Raw genomic sequence first — 21,065 nt, 5'->3', positions numbered from 1 at the left:
ATATACAAATTAATTCATGTTAATAAATAAAAAAAGTACCCTCGTGCTAATAATGTTTCAGAGAAACTTATTCACCTTTTCTTGTAGAAAAATCTAAATGCCTTTAATGTTTCGAGGTTGGATTTATATTACATGGGCAAATGGAAACCTTTCTTTCTAATATATACATATAAAGTTCAAACGTAGCTTGGTTCGTTGAATGTTTGAAAGTATAATATTAGTTATTTTTTAAAATAATTTTTATTTAAAAATATATTAAATAATATTTTTTATTTTAAAAAAATTATTTTTGACATCTTATGTTAAAATAATCTTAAAAAATAAATCAAATTCCTTATTTTAAAAAAATAACATGTGGTAAGGTTCATTACGCTCGTCATCCGGGAAGAACAAATTTGCAATGAAGAAACAGGATCACAATAATCCCAACACGTTACTTTCCAAGTAACATTACTTTTCCGTTTCCATCTCCCTGCTGGAAATCTGATTCAATCGAAAAGAACAGCACAGAGCACACTAATGCTGCAATTATATGAGCCAGTAGGCTCCAAAAAGTTACAATGAGCACTAAGCTCAGAGGTGAAAAGCAGCCATGCATGCATGACCCATAAACATGCACGTTCTCCTTTTCTATTTCTTAATTCGTAAGCAAAAAAGGGAAGGCATAAGCTTTCCATTAGCAAAGGGGTTTGACCACTAAAATATTAGGTTTTGCTTTGCTTTATGTCCTTTTCCAGCGTTCCTTAGCAGAGGGGCTTTTGCTTCTTCTTCTTCTTCTTTTTCTTAAAAAAATATATATACAGATCCCTTGTTTGGTTGGAAGACAACTAATGGAGAGCAAATGAATTCATTTTAACGTAGAGGATATGTTATACAATCTAAAAACAAGAAAGAAAATAAATGCTGGATTGGAATATGCAGAAGAACGTTAAGCCTTTGAACATATTGATCTTGGACTGGAAGCAGTGGAGCTACAAAAAAAAAAAAAAAAAAGAAAGTAAAGGGGAAAGCATTAAAAATAGACCGCGTAATAGAGTTTCGAAAGGAACTCTTTCTTCACAGTTTAACTTTTTTTTTTGTTTTTTGTTTTTTTTTTTCTGGGACTAACACCAAGCAAAGCAATAAAGCAAAGTAAAACCCTTCCCTCCTCCCGTAAACCCATCACCAAAAGCAAAAGCTAAAGAGATCACAACCATACCAAACCCACAAAAAGCACTCTGTAGTCAGTCTCCTTCAAATAAAGTGTGCACTCTCCCTTTCTTATTAAGCAAAAACAAACAAAAGATGAAGCAGAAGATCCCACTTATATACTCTGCAGTATCATTCACCATATCCTCTCACTCTCACAACTCTTCCTCACGTTTCCCACCGACCCTTTTCACCATTTCATCAAAATGTCAGAAATCGTTCTCGCTGACCCTATCATTGAGCCTCAGCGAACAGACCGTGCACTTGTAATTGATCATGCTGCTGCTGCTAGTAGTAGTGGTGGTGCAGGACCTGAGCCTTTTGATAGTGAGAGGTTGCCTGCCAGTTTGTCTAGGGAAATTCAAATGTTTCTTCGTGTTGCTAATTTGATTGAAAGCGAGGAGCCTCGTATTGCTTATCTTTGTAAGCCATTTGGTTCTTCTTCCTATACGTTTTGAATTATCTTTCCTTCTTGGCGACTTGGATTTTGTTTTATGGAGTTTGAGTTTGGGAATTTCTGTTGGTTTTACTTGTTTCTGCTTTGTTTTGTTGAATTTGATTATAAAGTGCTGTTTGAAAGGTTTCGACTTTGGAGTGTGAATTACTAGTTGATGGGATTTCGACTTTGATTTGTAACTGATCAAACTAATGGTCATGATCAAATTTACCAAATCTTAATGAAAGACGTTTGAGTTATGATTTTTAATATTGTTCAGAGCAAGTTTTTCATTATTAGTCTCCAGGTTAAAGGTATTTCAAGATGGTTGTGTTAGTTATAAGGAGCAACTGACAGGATTTTCTCTTTCTTTCTTACTATTGCTAAGAACTGGGAATGGGTAATGCAATGCAGATGAAGTATTATTTCTTCAATCTGTAGTCATTAGGAAGCTAGGCAGGTACCTTGGAAATGGACAGTGAATGAACTGAAAAATCTTACCACTTGGATTTTGTATAGTTGCTCATTCTTAAGTGACAATCTGTTTTTCTATTAACTTTGGTGTTGGTGGCACTCTATTTTTTTTTTTCCAAGTAAAAATGAACTGTATTACAAACTTATACCCCCTGTTTTTTCTTTTTTGTTAATTATGTGGGTTTCTTGGACAGGTCGGTTTCGAGCTTTTGAAATAGCACATGGCATGGATAGCAATTCAAGTGGACGGGGTGTTCGCCAATTTAAAACGTCTCTCCTTCAGCGACTTGAACAAGTAAGAACTTGATGGTAGCTCATCATATAAGCATATCAAAGTTCTTCTGTCCTTGCAAGCTCCAAGGATGCACTGGGTTGAAATGATTGTTAGATCAAAGAAATGATGAGCATGTTGAAAAGATTGTTAGATTAAAGAAATGATGATCATGAGTGTGCTCTCATGTAACCTCTTGTACACTCTGCCTTCCTTGGTTTTCCCTTGACTGCTGCGTAGTGTTTGTATCTGCTTGATTTCTGTGCTTGACCACAAGTTCATCTCCTACTTGATTTACTTTGTTTTGAGATACTTTGCGAAGGCTATCATCTCCTGTTCTTTTATTTCCATTTTGAAACCTTTTGTCTTTCTTGGCTTTAACAATGTCTAGGACGAATATCCTACCTTAAGGGGACGGAAGGAGAAGAGTGACATGCGTGAGCTCAGACGTGTTTACCATGCATACAAGGAGTGTATCAAAAGTGGTGGAGCGTTTGATTTGGATGGCAGGTAAATACGCCTACTGTACTGTATTCCAGCTGAGACTTCACTACATACTCTTCTGCTACTAATTTAGTTCGTGGAATTTTTATCTGAATTAGTCACAGAAAGAGGTTGACAAATGCACGAATGATTGCTCATGTACTGTTTGTAGTATTAAAAACAGTAGCAAATGCTGCTGGACCCCAGGTGCTTTTCTCATTTTTTTTTTTCATTTATTAATAATAGGATGCAGTGACTAATTGCAGATTCCATGATGACTGCATGTGCTTCTTACTTCTATTCGTCTTTCTTTACAGGCCCTTGCTGACACAGATAGTATTCGTGCAAAATCCGAGCTCTATGTACCATATAACATTTTTCCTCTAGATCAAGGAGGTACTCAGCACGCCATTATGCAACTCCCTGAGGTCTGATGCTGTATGGATAATATAAGTGATTTCCTTCTTAATATTGTTAAGAATGGGCTGTCCCCATGATTTTAAAGACTTTTGAGTTTTCCTATAAGCTGCTAAAACTGCAAATTTATGTAGTTTGACAAGATGTTAGCCTACTTGCAATTTTACCTATATATACCCCCCCAACCCTCCCTCCCACACATATGCATCATGCCCGAGGTTTGATTAAATGGAATAAGTATATTGACAGACTGATAAATAATACAGATTAAAGCTGCTGTGGCAGCTGTTCGTAACATTCGAGGCTTACCTTCAGCCGAGGATTTGGGGAAACCTTTCATGGATTTGTTTGAATTTCTAGAATTTTTCTTTGAGTTTCAGGTATTCTCTCTTAAATATTCCTATTTGATTTTTCTTTTCTTGTCTTTTCTTTTCCTTTTGTTTGTTCTCCAGAGTTTGCTATAGATTCGCAAATAAAATTGGAGTTGGGAGTTGGACATGTGTGACATAATGCTCTTCTTGCTTACGTTGACATGAAAGGTATTACACTTTCTGTATGTTGTGTCAGGAAGGAAATGTTGCCAACCAGAGAGAGCATCTAATTCTACTGCTTGCTAGCACCCATATTAGGCAGTCTCACAAACAGACATCTACTAATAAGGTCTTTAAGCTATTTGGCTCTTGAATTTTTGGTTAAACCGCACTTATCTTTTGAATTTGATATATATATATATATATATATTTCTCATGATATCAGCTAGGAGATGCAGCTGTGGATGAACTGATGAAGAAGTTTTTTAAAAATTACACTAATTGGTGTAAATTTTTGGGGAGAAAAAGCAGCATCCAGTAAGTGACCTATTTTTCTTGTTGCTTAGAGCCAGAGATGTTACAAATCCGTCGTCCAATTTCATTCTGAAACAGCATATCTTTCCCTTCTTTCTATTTTGCCAAATTTTTGACAACTTTTTGCTGCTAATTTCTCCTCATCTATGTATTTGGTTTTCTTTGTCCATTAATTCTATTCAGAAGACCTGTGATATGTCTGTTATATTCATTATCTTCAGGTTCTTGCAACAAATTTGATACTTGTATTTGCAGGTTGCCATATGTGAATCAGGAAGCTCAACAATACAAAATTTTATATATTGGACTTTACCTTCTTATTTGGGGGGAGGCAGCAAACTTGCGGTTTATGCCAGAGTGTTTATGCTATATTTTTCACCATGTAAGCTTAAAATGTGTTCCTGTTGATTATTTCCTGTATAATCCACTCACAGGTTTGTGATGATATTGGTGGAATACTTTGTTCTTTCATTTCAATTCCCATGGGGTCTCATTCCTGGACTTCAAAAAGAGTTTAACTTCATTAGCCAAAGTCACAGAAGCCTCTTTGCCCAACATTTCGAAACCACAGTTTCTATTGACTAAATTACAATTCACTAATAGGAATAGATATGTTTCAATTTTATTTTTTATCTGCAAGGAAATGACATTAATCAAAGGCTCTTCTAATGTGTTGACAAAGCAAGATGAGATGTTTCTTGGAAAGTAGAGGAAAGCAAAGAATATAAATGAATATTGTTTGACTTCCTGTTGTTAACATCAAGCACAAATAACTTGTGTATGATGTAAATTGTGTACAATTGTTCAAATAACTCTTTCATGTCTAAATCATGCGCTCTGTGGAAATCTAATTTTCCATATATGGCAGTAGTATTGGTTTCTTTTTTAATGTGGATAAAGAGTTGTTCAAAGGACTATCCAGAATTTCCACATCTAACATATCATGTCCTATGCTCTTCCATGTGATTTATGAGATGTAGTAGTGTAAACCCAGCTGAAAAAATGAGCACATGCATCAGTATTGGTTTCTGTTTGATGCAATTAAATGGTTTCATTGGAGCATATATCATTTTGAATCTAACTTGTGTCTGATTTACACATTCCTTTTTCCTCATTCATCCAGCTAGGAGAAAGGTAAATTTTCTTGCATTCATTGGATAGGAATTGTAGATGATTTCCCTGCAGCTCGTCTAGTGTCTGCTCTTTAATGAAGTGGATAGAGTTCTACATGCCTGAGGTCAACCTTGCTCTAGCAAAAAGTGTACTCTTATTCTGAAATGGAGTGCTAGGCCTTGGTTTTTGGAACTGTTTGGTGGTTTCTGCGAGGTTTTATATATGATTTCCAGTCCTACCTTCTATGCAAATGCAATTCTGCAAGACTGCAGCCCATATCATGTTTTTTGGTGAAATGAACAGAGAGCTGTAGGAAATGTTATGATAGTGATTGAAAGCCCTAAAATTTGTGCTAGAAGCAGCATCTGAACTCTTACCTTGGTTTTTTAATGTTTTGGTAATTTCCACTGACACTCAGTTTATGTTAAATGGCTATTGAATCATGACTGTCTGCTCTTCTGGAAGGCATCTTTGACAGACTTGGTGTTCTTGAATAATATCTTTAGTTATACTATCAAGTTTATGAATGTTAGTTTCATATGATGATCTTAATAATTGAACAAGCGTGGATCTTTTCTTGTTTGCTTTCAGATGGCAGATGAATTGCATGACCTGTTAATTGGAAAGAAATTCACAACAGCATACAAAGGAGCTTCTGAGTCTTTCCTTAGAGATGTAGTTACCCCGATATACAGGGTTATATATGAGGTATATTCCTATTTTCTTTATCTCCTGGTAAATATTTCCATATAAAAGCTAATATTCTAGTGAAAAAAACTGAAGGAAACTGTGAAAAGCAAAAATGGGACAGCTGATCATTCTACATGGAGAAACTACGATGATTTGAATGAGTATTTCTGGTGAGAATTGAATCCTTATTGTTTCAGTCAGCTTCAAAAAGTTAAGATCTTGAGAATACATTGCTATGGCTACAATAATTTTGCAGGTCTCGTGATTGTTTCCAAATAGGTTGGCCCATGCGTCTGGATCATGATTTCTTTCGTTTCGAGTCTTTAAAGAAACCCAAACGTAAGAAGAATGTAGAAGAAAAGAGAAAGAGAGAAGAAAACAAGGATGAAGAAATGGGATTAAACGAGGATGAAGAACCAGTGGTAAACTTTATCACTCTCGGTCATTTAAGCATTTTTTTCCTGTTTCCAGATTGCTATTGATTTATAAACTGAACAGATTTCAAATAATAGTTTCAGTTCTTCTGTTTGTCTATTGTCTATTTTGAAATGTAGCTTCTGTTATTTCTAGTTTGTGAAGGGACACTAGTGCACTACATTCGAGCCATTAACATGCACATATAACTATAGTTGTTAATCTCGTACATAGATTACCCTGTCTTCAGTTCTCAATTACCCTGTCTTCAGTTCTCATTTCTGCAACGTAAATGGATGATTTTATGTTGTGAAAAGGGAAAGCCCATTTTGATTTACACTTGGATAGCTAGTAACGTTCCGCATTTTAAGTCATTAATCAGAGGGTTTAGTGAGGTGAATCTTGTGTTTATATGGGTGTTGTCGGTGATCCTCCCAAACTTTATCTGTTGACTTTATTGCTTCGAACCTTTACTTCTTGGATTAAAGTGCCTGCATTCAGGAACATATATAATTTTTGATAGATAAGCTTTGATGCAACTCATCCTATATCAGTAGTGAGAATAAGGAGAGAAGGATACCTTTTCTTTTGCTATATTGTGGCTTTTATATGAGCATCTAATTTTGGCAAAGTAGAATAATTTGACATCTCCAACATTGTTTTGGGAAATTGGGTTGTCGTCTGGCATTTGATAATCCAATTTCTAACTTGCTTTTCTTTGCTACCAGGCTACTGTTGAAGAAAAACATGAACCAAAATGGCTGGGAAAGAAGAATTTTGTAGAGATTCGCTCATTTTGGCAGATTTTTAGGAGCTTTGATAGAATGTGGAGCTTTTTTATTCTATCCCTTCAGGTCAAATACAACATACAACTGATTTGTTGATTAGTTCCATTCTACGATGAATTAGCCGTGTCTAATAGTAATTTTTGTTGCATTTCAGGCAATGATAATTATGGCTTGCCATGATTTGGGGTCTCCACTTGAAATGCTCGATGCAGTAGTGTTCGAGGACATCATGAGCATCTTCATTACATCTGCTATGCTTAAACTTGTACAAGGTATGTTGCTATTATGTGCTGATAACTAATTTATCATGAGTACTGTTAACACCATGAAGATACAGGGTTTCTACAGTGTTGGTCACCCCCACCCCTTCTCAAGACATGCCTGCACAAACTTCATCATGTTGAAGAAGTGATAAAGATCAATAAATTGATAAATAAATGTTTTTTGGTGCAGCAATTCTTGACATTGTCTTTACATGGAAAACAAGACTCACGATGGATATTTTGTCAAAAAGGAAACAAGTGCTGAAGCTGGTAGTTGCAGTCATATGGACTATTGTTCTACCTGTATATTATGCTAAATCTAAGAGAAAGTATACTTGTTATTCCACACAATATAGAAGCTGGCTAGGGGAGCTGTGTATTTCTTCCTATTTGGTTGCAGTTGCCCTTTTCCTTACGACTAATGCAGTTGAGATGGTCCTATTTTTTGTTCCTGCGATTCACAAGTACATTGAGGTCTCGAATTGTCAGATATTCAAAATATTTTCCTGGTGGACACAGGTATGATTAATCAAGTACCTTTTGTTTTTAATTTCCCTCAGCATATGGTTTTTCTATCTTGAAGTGATGTGCTTTCCCTAAAATTTTCAGTAATTAGCCAATGCCAATTGTAAGATTGACTCTGATTCCGTGTTTTAAACTTGACTGGGGATTACAAGTTTCAAGATGTTAAAGGCATGCAATTAAAACTACAGTAAATATTAAAATGAACTGTGGAATGTGGATAGAAACTTTTCCTTACTTGGTCAACCTAAAAAGTTATTTTCTATGATGGGATGACTGTTGGCATTATACATAATATAAGATTATTCAGTTCTAAGTGATACTACAAAACATGAATCCATGATCAACGTGTTCATGTTGAAAATCTAGGAGCACAATTGAACTTCTAAACAACTACATCATTTTTAGAAGTACAGGTGTAAAGTGAAACCATTTCATGATTGTAGATGGAAGAAAGAGCGTCACTATTCTAAGAAAACACTAGCGAATTAAACATTTGCTTTACGAGATCTTTGTGGTGGTCGTCCATTCATAAATATTCAAACTTTTGCATATGCGCATGTTTGTTTGTGGGGGAACACTAGGTTGACGGCCTTTCTCTATATCCTTAGTGATACAAGCACTATTTCCTTGGATTTAAGAAAAATGCTCCAGTGATAAAGTGTTATTCTTGTTTGTGAGCTATTTATTTTAATTCATTTGTAATCCACTCTGTTTCTCTCTAATTATCTGAGAATTAATTTCATACAAGTTCTGGTTTTATCATTTTTATGCCATGTGAAGCATATAAACCTAATCATTTATCCTTTTTTTTTTTTTTTTGTTTATTATTAGATTATTGTATCCATAATTAACTGAGAATTACTGTTTTTATCATGCAGCCAAGATCATATGTTGGACGTGGGATGCAAGAAACCCAAGTTTCAGTTCTCAAGTATATCTCATTTTCCCATTTTAGAAGCTTTCTATAGTTTCATAAGCTCTTTCATTAGCCTTTTTTTTTCCTTCTTTATTCTTCCCTAAACACAAACTTTCTCTTACTTACCAGATATACAGTATTTTGGGTGCTGGTATTATTGACCAAATTTTTATTCAGCTATAGTTTTGAGGTAAGAAGTGCTAAAATTCTCTCCCTTTTCTATGATTATCATTCGATATGTGATACATAATCCACAACTAGTGGCAGTTTTCAACTCTAATTTTGCACAACATACTGATTGTTGTAGATGACATGGATATTGTAATATTAAAAAGTTATTTACTGTGCCATCAAGGTTGAATGAGTTAGAAACATGCAGTACATTAGAAAGGAATCTGCACTTAGTTATGCCTCATTGGCACAGGATGAAAACTTGGGGACATGAGCTATATACACTAAAGTCTAAACACTAAAATTAATGTTTATATAATTTACTCGGAACAGTCTGAATGTCTGCAAGAACATGTGTAGCAAGTAAATTATATTCTCTAGAATTATGTGTATGTGCAAAAAAAATAAAAAAATAAAAATTGCAAGCTAATATGAAATATAGAAGACCTGATTAACCAAATGTGCATTTATTATCAACTGAATCTCAAATCTTTTCTGATACAAAGGACTGTTCTGGTCTTGATTGCTTGGAATATTACTGTCTTTGGTGAAACAGAAGATCTTATTTTATTTCTTTCATTGCATCTTCTATGTCCTTATAACATGATTCAAAAATATTATACCAAGAGGCCACATGATCTTTCTCATTATTGTTCAAATTTGTAGTTGACAATTTATCACACCTCTTAAAGTTTATATGTCCAGTCTATGTGCTAGCACAACTATTCTTTTCTGATTCTGGATTAAGAAACAGGACTTTATTTTTCGTACCAACTACCGATACAAAATAGGTCTTTCAGATTCATAAAAGTTTTCCACTTGGGAATTGCAATTGAAGGAGCCATAAAGAATATTTTGAGAAACATTTATGTTTACTCAATATGATAATTGGTTGCTTATAAATGTGTAATATCACGCCAGTGCTCTTTGTGAAAGCTTAATTCATCTAGCAGTCTTGTAATATGATTTCACTATTGTCATGATGAGAGCAAAGATACTGATTGTTCCTATCAATGGAAATATGCAGATCAAACCACTGATTGGACCAACAAGACTAATCTTGAAAATAGGTGTGCAAAATTATGACTGGCATGAGCTTTTCCCAAAAGGTAAACTTCATTTCTTTCTGCATTTAGCTTCTAAGAGTTAACCACTTTCTTTATGTATATAGTAAGTGAGTTTCTTCTGTTGCAGTGAAAAGCAATGTTGGTGCACTTGTGGCTATATGGGCTCCAATTATAGTTGTAAGATTCTGATGTTCCTTTTCATTTTGGCAATGCTCTTTTAGTTTGATGCAATTCTGTTACAAATCTTTCTCTCAAGCTAACCCATGAAAGTGGAAAATCAAAATATTAAAACAAATACATTACAGTCACCAAGGCATGAATGATATTGAAGTTCTTGGATCATTGTGCTTTCCCTTGCAAACATATAATGCCTGACATTTGCTTATTTTGCAATTTTCTCAGGTGTATTTCATGGACACACAGATTTGGTATTCTGTTTTCTGCACAATTTTTGGAGGACTTTATGGCATTTTAAATCATCTTGGTGAGGTAAGCCTGGTGGAGTATATAGCTATAATTTTTTCTCGCCAAATATTGGGGCTGGCTCTTATTTCTCCTATTATTTGTAGATTCGAACATTGGGGATGCTGAGAAGTAGATTTCACGCTTTGCCTTCTGCATTCAATGCTTGCTTGATCCCACCTTCAGCAAAAAGTGATCAGAAACCAAGAAGAAATTTCTTTCTCCGGAGATTTCATAAGGTATGGGATTTGTTAATGTTAGAATAACTTTCTTAATTGAGGATCGCCTTTTTTTTCAATGACAGTTTACTGGATTTTATTTTCAGGTTTCTGAAAAGGAAACAAATGGTGTTGCCAAGTTTGCTTTCGTATGGAACCAAATAATCAATACTTTCCGGCTAGAGGACTTGATAAGCAACTGGTACATTTTACTTGTTGGAGTACTATTCTGCTTCCACCTCTTATCTCCAAGAAATATTTTATAGGTCATGTTTTCATCAACAGGGAGATGGATTTGATGACAATTCCTATGTCTTCAGAGTTATTTTCTGGCATGGTTCGTTGGCCTATTTTCCTCCTGGCAAACAAGGTTCGTTCCCTGTGTTCAAAATTTCGTAGTTTTGTTTTGATAGCATCATTCATCTATAAACAGAGCTCTTTATTCTTACTAGTTTTCAACAGCACTGAGCATTGCAAGAGATTTTGTGGGGAAGGATGAGATTCTTTTCAGAAAAATTAAAAAAGACAAGTACATGTATTGTGCTGTGAAGGAGTGCTATGAGTCACTCAAGTATGTCCTTGAAATGCTCATTGTAGGCGATCTGGAGAAAAGGTACAGAAGATTCAGCTTTTGATTGAATGCAATCTTCAATATGAAAAAACCAGACATTGATTTTTGAGTTCCGGCAAGTTTTGTATGGCATACTTCAATATGAAAAAACCAGACATTGTTTTGTTACTTCCCTCTGCTTGCTTCTCATATGTATCCTTCAAATACTATTGCTGACCTTGTGGTGTTGCCTGCATCGGTTTTCAGAGTTGTGTCCAGCATACTACATGAAATTGAAGAAAGCATGCGAAGGTCAAGTCTTCTTGAGGATTTCAAGATGAGTGAGCTTCCAGCCTTAAAAGCAAAATGTATTCAGCTGGTTGAACTTCTGGTAACTATAACCATTGAGAATGAAAGTGTTGAGATTGACTATGCAGTTATTTCTCATTGCTGGTTACTAAAATACAATATTTTGCAATTTCTTAAGCTGGAGGGAAATGAAAATCAAAATGGTAATGTTGTGAAAGTTCTCCAAGATATGTTTGAGCTTGTGACCTACGATATGATGACAGATGGTTCCAGGTTAGGTTTTCTCAGGGGCTCTTGTTTTAGGGATTAATCCAAATTTTAAGATCAGCTTAATGCGTCACTTTACTCCATTTCATTTTCATTCTGAACAGAATATTGGGTTTGATCTACCCTTCCCGACAGAATGTTGAGCAGACAGAAGAGAACTTAGTTGATTTTTCCAGAAGAATTGAACCACAGTTATTTGAATCAACTACTGGCACGAATCCTATCCATTCTATCCATTTTCCGTTGCCAGAGAGTGGCACTTTCAATGAACAGGTGATGCTATTTTCTCCTTCCCTTTTTGATACTGAAAGTGTGTCATTCTTTCCTCTTGAGTCTGTTGAAAATATATGTCAAAAAGTACTTATATCTACTTAATAAAATAGTTGACTCCCTGCAACTTCTATCAAGCATTCGTTATTTCTATGGACGGTCAGAAAGAGCTTCTTTCTGGGACAAAGAACTTGCACTCTTTTTTTCACCTCTTTTTAATCCATGGTTATTGGGCAATAAGCAACAGGTTTATTTTATCTGTTCCAGTAATCTTCTCCTTTTTTATGATTGCTTAGGAAACAGCCTTACTATGCAATTCATTTTGGCAAACCTAACATACATATTACTAAGTTGTTTCATGCTTTGAATGGCAGATCAGGCGTTTCCTTTGGCTGCTTACAGTCAATGACAAGGCGATGGACATACCTGCGAACTTAGAGGCTCGGAGACGTATTTCATTCTTTGCTACTTCACTCTTCACTGATATGCCCGTTGCTCCTAATGTGCAGAATATGCTGTCTTTCAGGTTAAGCTCTTAGTTCTTGCCCTCTGCTTGTTGTCCATGACAGTTTTCCTGCTTCTCTATTGGCCAAGGCTCTCTCTGTTTGCGCCTTTTGATTTTTCATCATCTATATTTGGATCAGGCATTCAAGTTTCCATGTCACCTGATGATAAATGTTGAGTATTTAGGAGGATTGAGACTTGCATTGCAGCACTGCTAATGCTATAGAAATCAACTTGAGTCCATTGAACTCATGCTCAATGTGATATTAATTGAGGTGGACCACATGGGTCTTCTCCCTAAGATTTTCAACATATTCTTAAAAAAAAAATCTTCCCTCTTTAAAGGTGCTGAACTCTTGCTTATTAATTCAATCCAATTCATTTTCATTCTAAAATAAATTTATCTTTTTCGGTTATTTTGTTCAGCAGAATAAATTTGAATACTGTTTTATTCTAGAGACCGCTCATTGCAATCCCTCTTTTACCCAGCTTGAAGACCACGGCTGCCAGGATAGGACACTGAAACATAATTGAGTTTGAGTTTGTGATGTAATAATACATTGCATAATAATTCAGGATTCAATAAATAATAACCTCTACATTAGACATAACATGATGTCTTTGCATCTGCATTGCTTGAAAAGTTTCATTATTGTTATGTAATTCGATTCTTTCAATTCCTGGAATATCCTAACAAGCAACGAATCTTGAACATGTGCATGGATCAAAGGGGAAATCCAACAAAGTACTTGTTGAACATTTATATAGATGGTACTAGTTATCCCATTAAAATGAAAAAAAATTATTATGCTTAAAGAAGCATGGTGTGGAATCTTGAGTTTAATGGAGAAATGATTCTAAGCCCATGTATACTTTCTCACATTAATATTCTGGTTACCAGTGTTTTAACTCCACACTTCAAGGAAGATGTTATTTATTCAATGGATGAACTTCATTCAAGCAAGGAAGGGGCTTCCATCTTATTTTACATGCAAAGGATTTATCCAGGTGAGAAAGGACTCCTTTTTTTATTTTTTTTTTACTTGTTTCTTCATACTAGTCCAAAAACAACTCTTATTATGTCTCTATCCTGTTGTTAATATTAGATGAGTGGAAAAATTTCTTGGAACGCATGGGATGTGAAAATTCAGATGGAGTAAAAGATGAAAATGAGCTCAGAAATTGGGTTTCTTTCCGTGGTCAAACATTGAGCAGAACAGGTGAATAGAAAGATTTAGTAATATTAATGTTTGTGGCCATTGATTTCAATGTGGCGGATATAATTAACTTGGATATAACCTCCTGCTTTGTTCTCTTTGCTTATAACAGTTAGAGGGATGATGTACTATAGAGAAGCCCTAAGAGTTCAAGCATTTCTTGATATGGCTGACAATGAAGGTTCGCTATGTAGACTCTAGCAGATAGCATCAGATAACCTCTGTCCTTATTACAAAAAGGAGTAAATCATTAGTGCATTACTTCAGATTCCTACGTATGAAAACTGTATTACTTAACATGGTCTTCGCCATTTTCTGGCTGTGCTTATCCAGATATTCTTGAAGGTTATGACGGTGCGGAAAAAAATAATCCTACATTATTTGCTCGGTTAGATGCACTAGCAGACTTGAAATTCACTTATGTCATTTCATTTCAAATGTTTGGATCACAAAAGTCCTCTGGAGATCCCCATGCACAAGACTTACTTGACTTGATGAAAAGGTACTATTTTACAAAAAACAAATTAAATATTCCCAAACCGAAAGCATGAATTCATCTGATTTTGACCCCACAATTATCACTTGAAGGTACCCCTCTGTCCGTGTTGCTTATGTTGAGGAGAAAGAAGAGATAGTGGAAGGTAAACCTCAGAAGGTTTACTCTTCTATATTGGTTAAAGCTGTCGATGATCTTGATCAGGTAGTGACTTATTCAGATTGTATTACAACATGCTGTGAGGATTAGTATAGAAACGTTTGGTTTGAGAAATATGTTAAGTCGAGGATTATGAATTTTTCCTTAACATTTTATCGCATTTTTTAGATGCTAGAATTTTACAGAGCAGATGTTTGAATAAACCACATATCTGGCATATGGGTTGTATCGTAGTGATTATATTTTAATTAGCTAGGTCCATCCTTCAAATTCTAAGTCTTCTTTTAATTGGATTGAAGGCATCAAAGGCTCTGTTTTCTGTAGTGATTAATTAATAAACCAAACGAGAGACAGAGAGAGATGCATGCAGCTAAATCAACATGTTTTTGTTCGTGTGTGTGAAGTTTTTTATGCATCAGCAGCGTATTTGGGCTGAATTTGTTGTATGTTTTTCTATAGGAAATTTATCGAATAAAACTTCCTGGAACACCAAATATTGGAGAAGGGAAACCAGAAAATCAAAATCATGCCATAATCTTTACACGCGGTGAAGCTCTTCAAACAATCGATATGAACCAGGTACAGTTTTCCACTGATACCTATAAATACACATATCTTGCATTTTATACTTAAATTCTCTCTTTTTACAGGATAATTATTTGGAAGAAGCTTTCAAAATGCGGAACCTCTTACAAGAATTTCTTCGGCAGCGAGGACGGCGACCTCCGACTATACTTGGTTTGAGGGAACACATATTCACTGGAAGGTTAGTCCATTTCTCCCATAAATTAAACGAATAGATCCTGTGCCTATAGAAGACCAAAGTCATAAATTGATGAAACTTTAAACTTTTAAAAGCCACAGTGAGGTTCAATTCACAGCTAGACTCATTTACTATCAGAACAAGATCTAGAGAATGCCGAGACAACCATTTATAAAGATGCCAGCTAGTTTATCTTTTAATTGCTTCATGCACCGGTAGCTTGCCATGCAATCATTCTTGAGACCACAGACCTAGAATCAGTCTGACCTTCAACAGTTTGGGAGACAAAGCTTGATGCTCTACACAGTACAAAAGCAATTCAATGAGGAGCCCAAGCATTAAGGAATAGCCTTCAATTTATGGTCTTCAACACTAAACTAAGGATACTGGATGCTGATATTAGCAGTTCTTTAAACACTTTGCATTACTTCAAACAAACTTTGAAATGCATTACTTTGTATACTTCTGGAGCTGGGGAATTACAACTAAAACCTGCTAACCTGCGTGAACCTTCGAAAGAATCTATTTACTTTTTTTTTAACTAATGAGGTTGTTATATGCAGTTACTGTTCTTTCAAATCTGAACTCTGTTGCACATATAAGTTCTTTAATACATAAAGGAAATCCTCATATCTTCAAAATATGATTGTTACCGAAAATTACTTTTTTTGAACATCTGATGTTTTAAAAAATCATCCATATACAGGAAAGAATGTTGTTGATTTAGATGTCATGCCATCATTTTAGATCTTGAGTCGAGAATCTTACATTATCTTCCAAACTGCAGTGTCTCATCTCTAGCTTGGTTCATGTCATATCAAGAGGCAAGCTTTGTCACCATTGGTCAAAGGCTTCTTGCAAATCCTCTCAGGTACTCGTTGCCCTACTTCTATTAACTTGTTTTTGGATCCTTTGTTATCAATCTCAGTTTCTCATACTCATCGGAGAACAGATCCAGAAAATTGAGGAAAACTGTAAAAACAAACTGCTAATAATGTTGCATTGCATTGTAGGCTCATCCACTTTCCATATATTTGCAATTCCATTCAGTTGTCCTCTCCAAGTTCTTGTCGAGGCCCTTTAATTCTATGCACAAAAGTTGATTTTTGCCCATGTGGTCAATCTTTACTAATCTATTCTCTTAATGTTCATCATCTGCACAGGGTAAGGTTCCACTATGGGCACCCGGATGTATTTGACAGGTTGTTTCACATCACAAGGGGTGGCATAAGCAAAGCATCAAAAACAATAAACTTAAGTGAGGACGTATATGCAGGTACGGACCAGTACTTTCACAAGTTGCTCTCTGTGAAGGGTGATTATTCAGAGCTTCTTATGCATTATCTGCAGGATTCAATTCTACATTAAGACGGGGATGCATAACTTACCATGAGTACCTGCAAGTTGGAAAAGGTCGTGACGTAGGTCTAAATCAAATCTCCAAGTTTGAAGCCAAAGTAGCAAATGGAAACAGTGAACAAACAATAAGCCGTGACATACACCGGCTTGGACGCTGTTTTGATTTTTTCCGGATGCTATCTTGTTACTTTACAACCACTGGGTTTTACTTCAGTAACCTGGTATTTCTTTTGCACCCTGAAATAATCCTACATTCAAAGAAAGAAGTAAATTTAATGAGATTGATTTGAAGTCGCCATAAATATTTTAATCTTTGTGGAAAACTGTGCCCGCATATAGGTTCATGTTCACTAACCAAGTATAAAAGCTAGATTTTATGTTAAAAAATTACACAAGTAAACAAGCTGATATACGTGCATGGGGGCATTCTTTAGATTATTATGCTTATCCACTGTAGTTTGTTCTGAATTTCCTGGATTAATACCACTCAAGTTTCCCTTTCTTGTCTAGCCTCATGCATATATAAGTTGTCAGCTTATGAAGAAGAATGATTCCTTGCTGTTTTTGATTTGCTAATTTATTACCAGTTCAAATGGTCTTTAGGGTTGTATGCTACATTGCTAATTCATGAACCAGATAATATATAGTTATTCTAAAGTTAAATTTAACAAGTTGTCTTATTACTCTGAAAACATTTTTATTTGTGCTGCCCTCTCCATCTCTGATATGTAATACCAGTCAGTTTGCTCCTTGTTTGATAATTATATATTGACTCAAACTCCGCATGTAAAATCCACAGATTTCAGTAATTGGAATTTATGTGTTCCTCTACGGTCAGCTATACCTTGTCCTAAGCGGTCTACAGAAGGCATTCCTACTTGAGGCTAGAGTTCATAACATACAATCATTGGAAACAGCTCTTGCCTCCCAATCATTTATCCAGCTTGGGCTTCTAACTGGCTTGCCGATGGTGATGGAGATAGGACTCGAGAAAGGATTTCTCACAGCCATCAAAGATTTTGTCCTCATGCAATTGCAACTAGCTGCTGTCTTCTTCACCTTCTCACTTGGGACAAAAATTCATTATTATGGTCGAACAATGTTACACGGGGGTGCTAAGTACCGGCCAACCGGGCGCAAGGTGGTGGTATTCCATGCCAGCTTCACTGAGATTTATAGATTATACTCACGAAGCCACTTTGTTAAAGGATTTGAGCTAGTACTCCTTTTGATTGTCTATGATTTGTTTAGACGGTCCTACCAGAGCAGCATGGCATACGTCTTAATCACGTATTCCATTTGGTTCATGTCGATCACCTGGTTGTTTGCACCATTTCTGTTTAATCCTCTTGGATTTGATTGGGAAAAGATAGTAGATGACTGGAAAAATTTGAATAAGTGGATCAGGCAGCCAGGTGGTATAGGAATTCAGCAAGATAAAAGCTGGCAGTCATGGTGGAATGATGAGCAGGCCCATCTTTGCGGCTCAGGATTGGGTGCTAGGCTGTTTGAAATACTTCTCTCTGCTCGCTTCTTTATGTACCAGTATGGTCTGGTGTATCACCTCGACATCTCCCAAAAGAGCAAAAATGTCCTAGTTTACATTCTGTCATGGTTTGTGATTTTGGCTGTTTTTCTCCTAGTCAAGGTAAATAATGCCTGCGTTTCTGGTTTCCTCGTTTGGATACATGCATTTCAACTATACTACATGATTAATATGCAGTTATGTGCTTGAAATCCTAGTTAACATCCTTGTAAAAGTTACATTGATCTTCAAATCTCCCACTAGTTTCCAGCAGTTGAATAAAAACATATTCCTTAACTCGATTTAGTAGGAAAGTTCAGTGTTCCCCTGAGAACTGAAGCAGCAGCTGGTTTGAATATCCAAGGTCTCAGCTCAAATTGCAGTCTTACCGATTCAGTTTTAACATTATGTTGTGATGCTATGCAGGCTGTGAACATGGGAAGACAACAGTTCAGTACTAATTTCCACCTAGCTTTCAGGCTTTTCAAAGCATTCCTCTTCATTGCTGTTCTGGCGATTATCATCATTCTGTCCAGCGTTTGCGACCTATCAATGAAGGACTTGATCGTCTGCTGTCTCGCATTTTTACCCACTGGATGGGGCTTGATACTGGTAAGCACTAATTTCTTCTTGAAAACACATCTATCCTAGTTCATCTGTGCTCATATTTTGTTCTGTCAGATTGCACAGGCTGCGAGGCCCAAGATAGAGGAGACTGGATTGTGGCATTTCACTAGGGTTCTTGCCAGGGCATATGATTATGGAATGAGCGTGGTTCTTTTTGCACCAGTAGCAGTTTTAGCATGGCTCCCAGTCATATCAGCCTTCCAGACTCGTTTTCTTTTCAACGAGGCCTTCAACAGGCACTTGCAGATCCAGCCAATTCTTGCTGGGAAGAAGACGAAGCAGACATGATTCTTTGATATCCCAATCTGTTCATACCATATTTGTACAGTCTTTTGCAGTGCAATTAAGAAACACATTTAAATTCATACTTTATTATATCATAGAATTGTCCAGGAAAAATCATAAAGAGTAGGAGAAAAATTGATGTGTGTGTGAGAGAGATAACACATTCTGAAATCAATAAAATAAAAGAAAGTTTGTGCAGAGGGATATTTGTGAAAACAAAATTTAAGTTGGTTTTATTTCATATTATTTAATTTTCAGCTAATTAAATATAAAATAATAAAATAAAGTATAAATAAAATAAAAAACTAGTGTAAGTCAACTTGAGTATCATGTAATATGGGGATTAAAGGGCGAGTCAATTCAAGTTAATTCATTAAACCTATATTTTAGATTACGAGATTAGGATAACCGATAGAAAAAAAATTAAAAAAAACAACAAAGTCATTTTAAAAAAAAAAATTGTCAAATGATAAAATTGAAAAAGAAAATAAGCTAAAAAATATCTATTAACTTTTCAAATATGTGACTTAGATCATTAGAATAAAAATACCATGCATGAAAAAATCATGAAACTCAATTCCCAACAAATAAAATGCCGAAGAATGAGATAAAAATATTACACAAAAAGATTCAAAATAAAAAAAATAACAACAATTAAAAGAAAGATGGTTAAAATAAAAATAAAAAAAAATTAAAATAGTGTGCGACAACAAATTTTTAGCTTGAGGGTTAAATTGAAAAAAAAAAAATTTAACTTGACAATAAAAAAATCAAAAGAATTAGGACCAATTATAAAAAATAATATATCATAAAATTAGATTAAACGATGAAGTTGAAATAAAACTTTTATAAAAAGTCATGAATAAAAATTAAAAATAAAAAAATAAGTGCTGAATTTAAAAAAGTAAAACAAAAGAGGATCAATCTATAATTTTCAAGGGAAAAAAAAAAAAGGAAGAAAAAAAAAGCTAATTGACAACAAATTACATCACCTTTATCGACATACGTTGCACCACCAAGAAAAGAACATGATAGCGCATCCAATGATACAATGAAAAATGTAATTTTTATTATCAAAAGGTGTCAAACATGCAATCCAAAGTGTGTTAGCACCTCCCACACGCTAAAAGCGTTTTGCATTAAAATAATAATTAAAGAAACTAAAAAGATTATAGTGCCCTCATTGGTCCTAGAATTTACCAAAAAAACCTATAAGAAAAGATAAAAATACCCCTCAATGTATGACTTAATCTTTTTTATTATAGGGAAAAAATTGTGATTCTACTATATTAAAAAAATAAAAAGATCAAAATACCCTTTTTACCTAATTTTAAAACTTATGACATTGAGAGTATTAAGTCATTCCATGCATTTTAAAAAAAAATTATGAAAAGACATTTTGTCGCACAAATCTTTAATAACTAGTGCACTATGTAAAAAGATTAAAATACCCTTACCATAAAGGAATTTATTTTTTAGGAAGGGGAAAAAATGTCATTTCACTATTGTAGTAAATAATAAAATAAATCTGTGTACAATATTTTTACCTTTCGCTTTATTTTCTTTCTTTATTTATTTATTAGAGTAGTTATAACTTTGTTTGATATCAGATGTTGTGGTTTCAAAAATAATATTTTAATTTATATATTCTAAAGTTTATTACAATTTAGTCCTTTTATCATTATTATGCTTATTTTCAATTTATTATGTTTTTATTTTTATTTTTGAGAAAAAGAGAAAGAGAAGGGAAGAGAGAATGAATCATTATTCAGTTTGTTTTGTATTTTTAGGGGGAAAAAAAATAAAAATAAAAATAAAGCTAGGATGATCAACACTTATTAAGAAACAATTTGATTTTCTTTTAATAGTAGAGGGACTAATGGATTACTATTGATAAATCAAAGGGTTATATTAAAGTTAACTCCATATTTTAAGTATCTCTTGACTTTTTTAACCATCAACTCGAATAAATTATAAAACTAGCACACGCCCA

General features: G+C 34.7%; 1 protein-coding gene across 2 annotated transcripts; it reads left to right on the top strand.

Annotated features, from left to right (window-relative positions):
• Nucleotides 1-1,165: 1,165 nt before the first annotated feature.
• LOC118035046 (putative callose synthase 8) lies at nucleotides 1,166-19,152 on the top strand. Of its 2 annotated transcripts, XM_035040528.2 has the most exons (41): nucleotides 1,166-1,611; nucleotides 2,293-2,393; nucleotides 2,761-2,879; nucleotides 2,972-3,059; nucleotides 3,170-3,280; nucleotides 3,536-3,649; nucleotides 3,837-3,929; nucleotides 4,026-4,117; nucleotides 4,370-4,496; nucleotides 5,819-5,935; nucleotides 6,011-6,087; nucleotides 6,174-6,339; nucleotides 7,060-7,185; nucleotides 7,274-7,391; nucleotides 7,573-7,901; nucleotides 8,786-8,838; nucleotides 8,953-9,013; nucleotides 10,022-10,103; nucleotides 10,189-10,238; nucleotides 10,464-10,550; nucleotides 10,631-10,762; nucleotides 10,849-10,943; nucleotides 11,027-11,111; nucleotides 11,194-11,354; nucleotides 11,559-11,682; nucleotides 11,779-11,873; nucleotides 11,972-12,140; nucleotides 12,512-12,663; nucleotides 13,543-13,649; nucleotides 13,748-13,861; nucleotides 13,971-14,039; nucleotides 14,192-14,360; nucleotides 14,447-14,558; nucleotides 14,973-15,092; nucleotides 15,164-15,279; nucleotides 16,064-16,147; nucleotides 16,440-16,552; nucleotides 16,627-16,856; nucleotides 17,435-18,283; nucleotides 18,587-18,772; nucleotides 18,842-19,152. In XM_035040528.2, exons 1-41 carry the CDS (start codon nucleotides 1,395-1,397, stop codon nucleotides 19,073-19,075), a joined length of 5,844 nt encoding a protein of 1,947 aa, XP_034896419.1. In that variant the 5' UTR covers nucleotides 1,166-1,394; the 3' UTR covers nucleotides 19,076-19,152. The 2 variants fall into 2 exon arrangements, with proteins under 2 accessions (XP_034896419.1, XP_034896420.1); XM_035040529.2 differs by lacking the exons at nucleotides 1,166-1,611; nucleotides 2,293-2,393; nucleotides 2,761-2,879; nucleotides 2,972-3,059 and having other exon boundaries at nucleotides 3,183-3,248.
• Nucleotides 19,153-21,065: the final 1,913 nt, after the last annotated feature.

Source organism: Populus alba, chromosome 11 (genome assembly GCF_005239225.2).
Source record: "Populus alba chromosome 11, ASM523922v2, whole genome shotgun sequence".
Classification (NCBI taxonomy): domain Eukaryota; kingdom Viridiplantae; phylum Streptophyta; class Magnoliopsida; order Malpighiales; family Salicaceae; genus Populus; species Populus alba.
Note: the sequence above shows the minus strand (reverse complement) of the source record. Positions and strands in the feature narration are given on the sequence as shown.

Bases quoted from the DNA above. Each gene is read 5' to 3' on its own strand.
- LOC118035046 (XM_035040528.2), top strand. From the start codon at position 1,395: ATGTCAGAAATCGTTCTCGCTGACCCTATCATTGAGCCTCAGCGAACA. The intron at 11,874-11,971 runs GTTAGGTTTTCT...CATTCTGAACAG, and splicing joins ATGATGACAGATGGTTCCAG to AATATTGGGTTTGATCTACC. The intron at 13,650-13,747 runs GTGAGAAAGGAC...TGTTAATATTAG, and splicing joins CATGCAAAGGATTTATCCAG to ATGAGTGGAAAAATTTCTTG.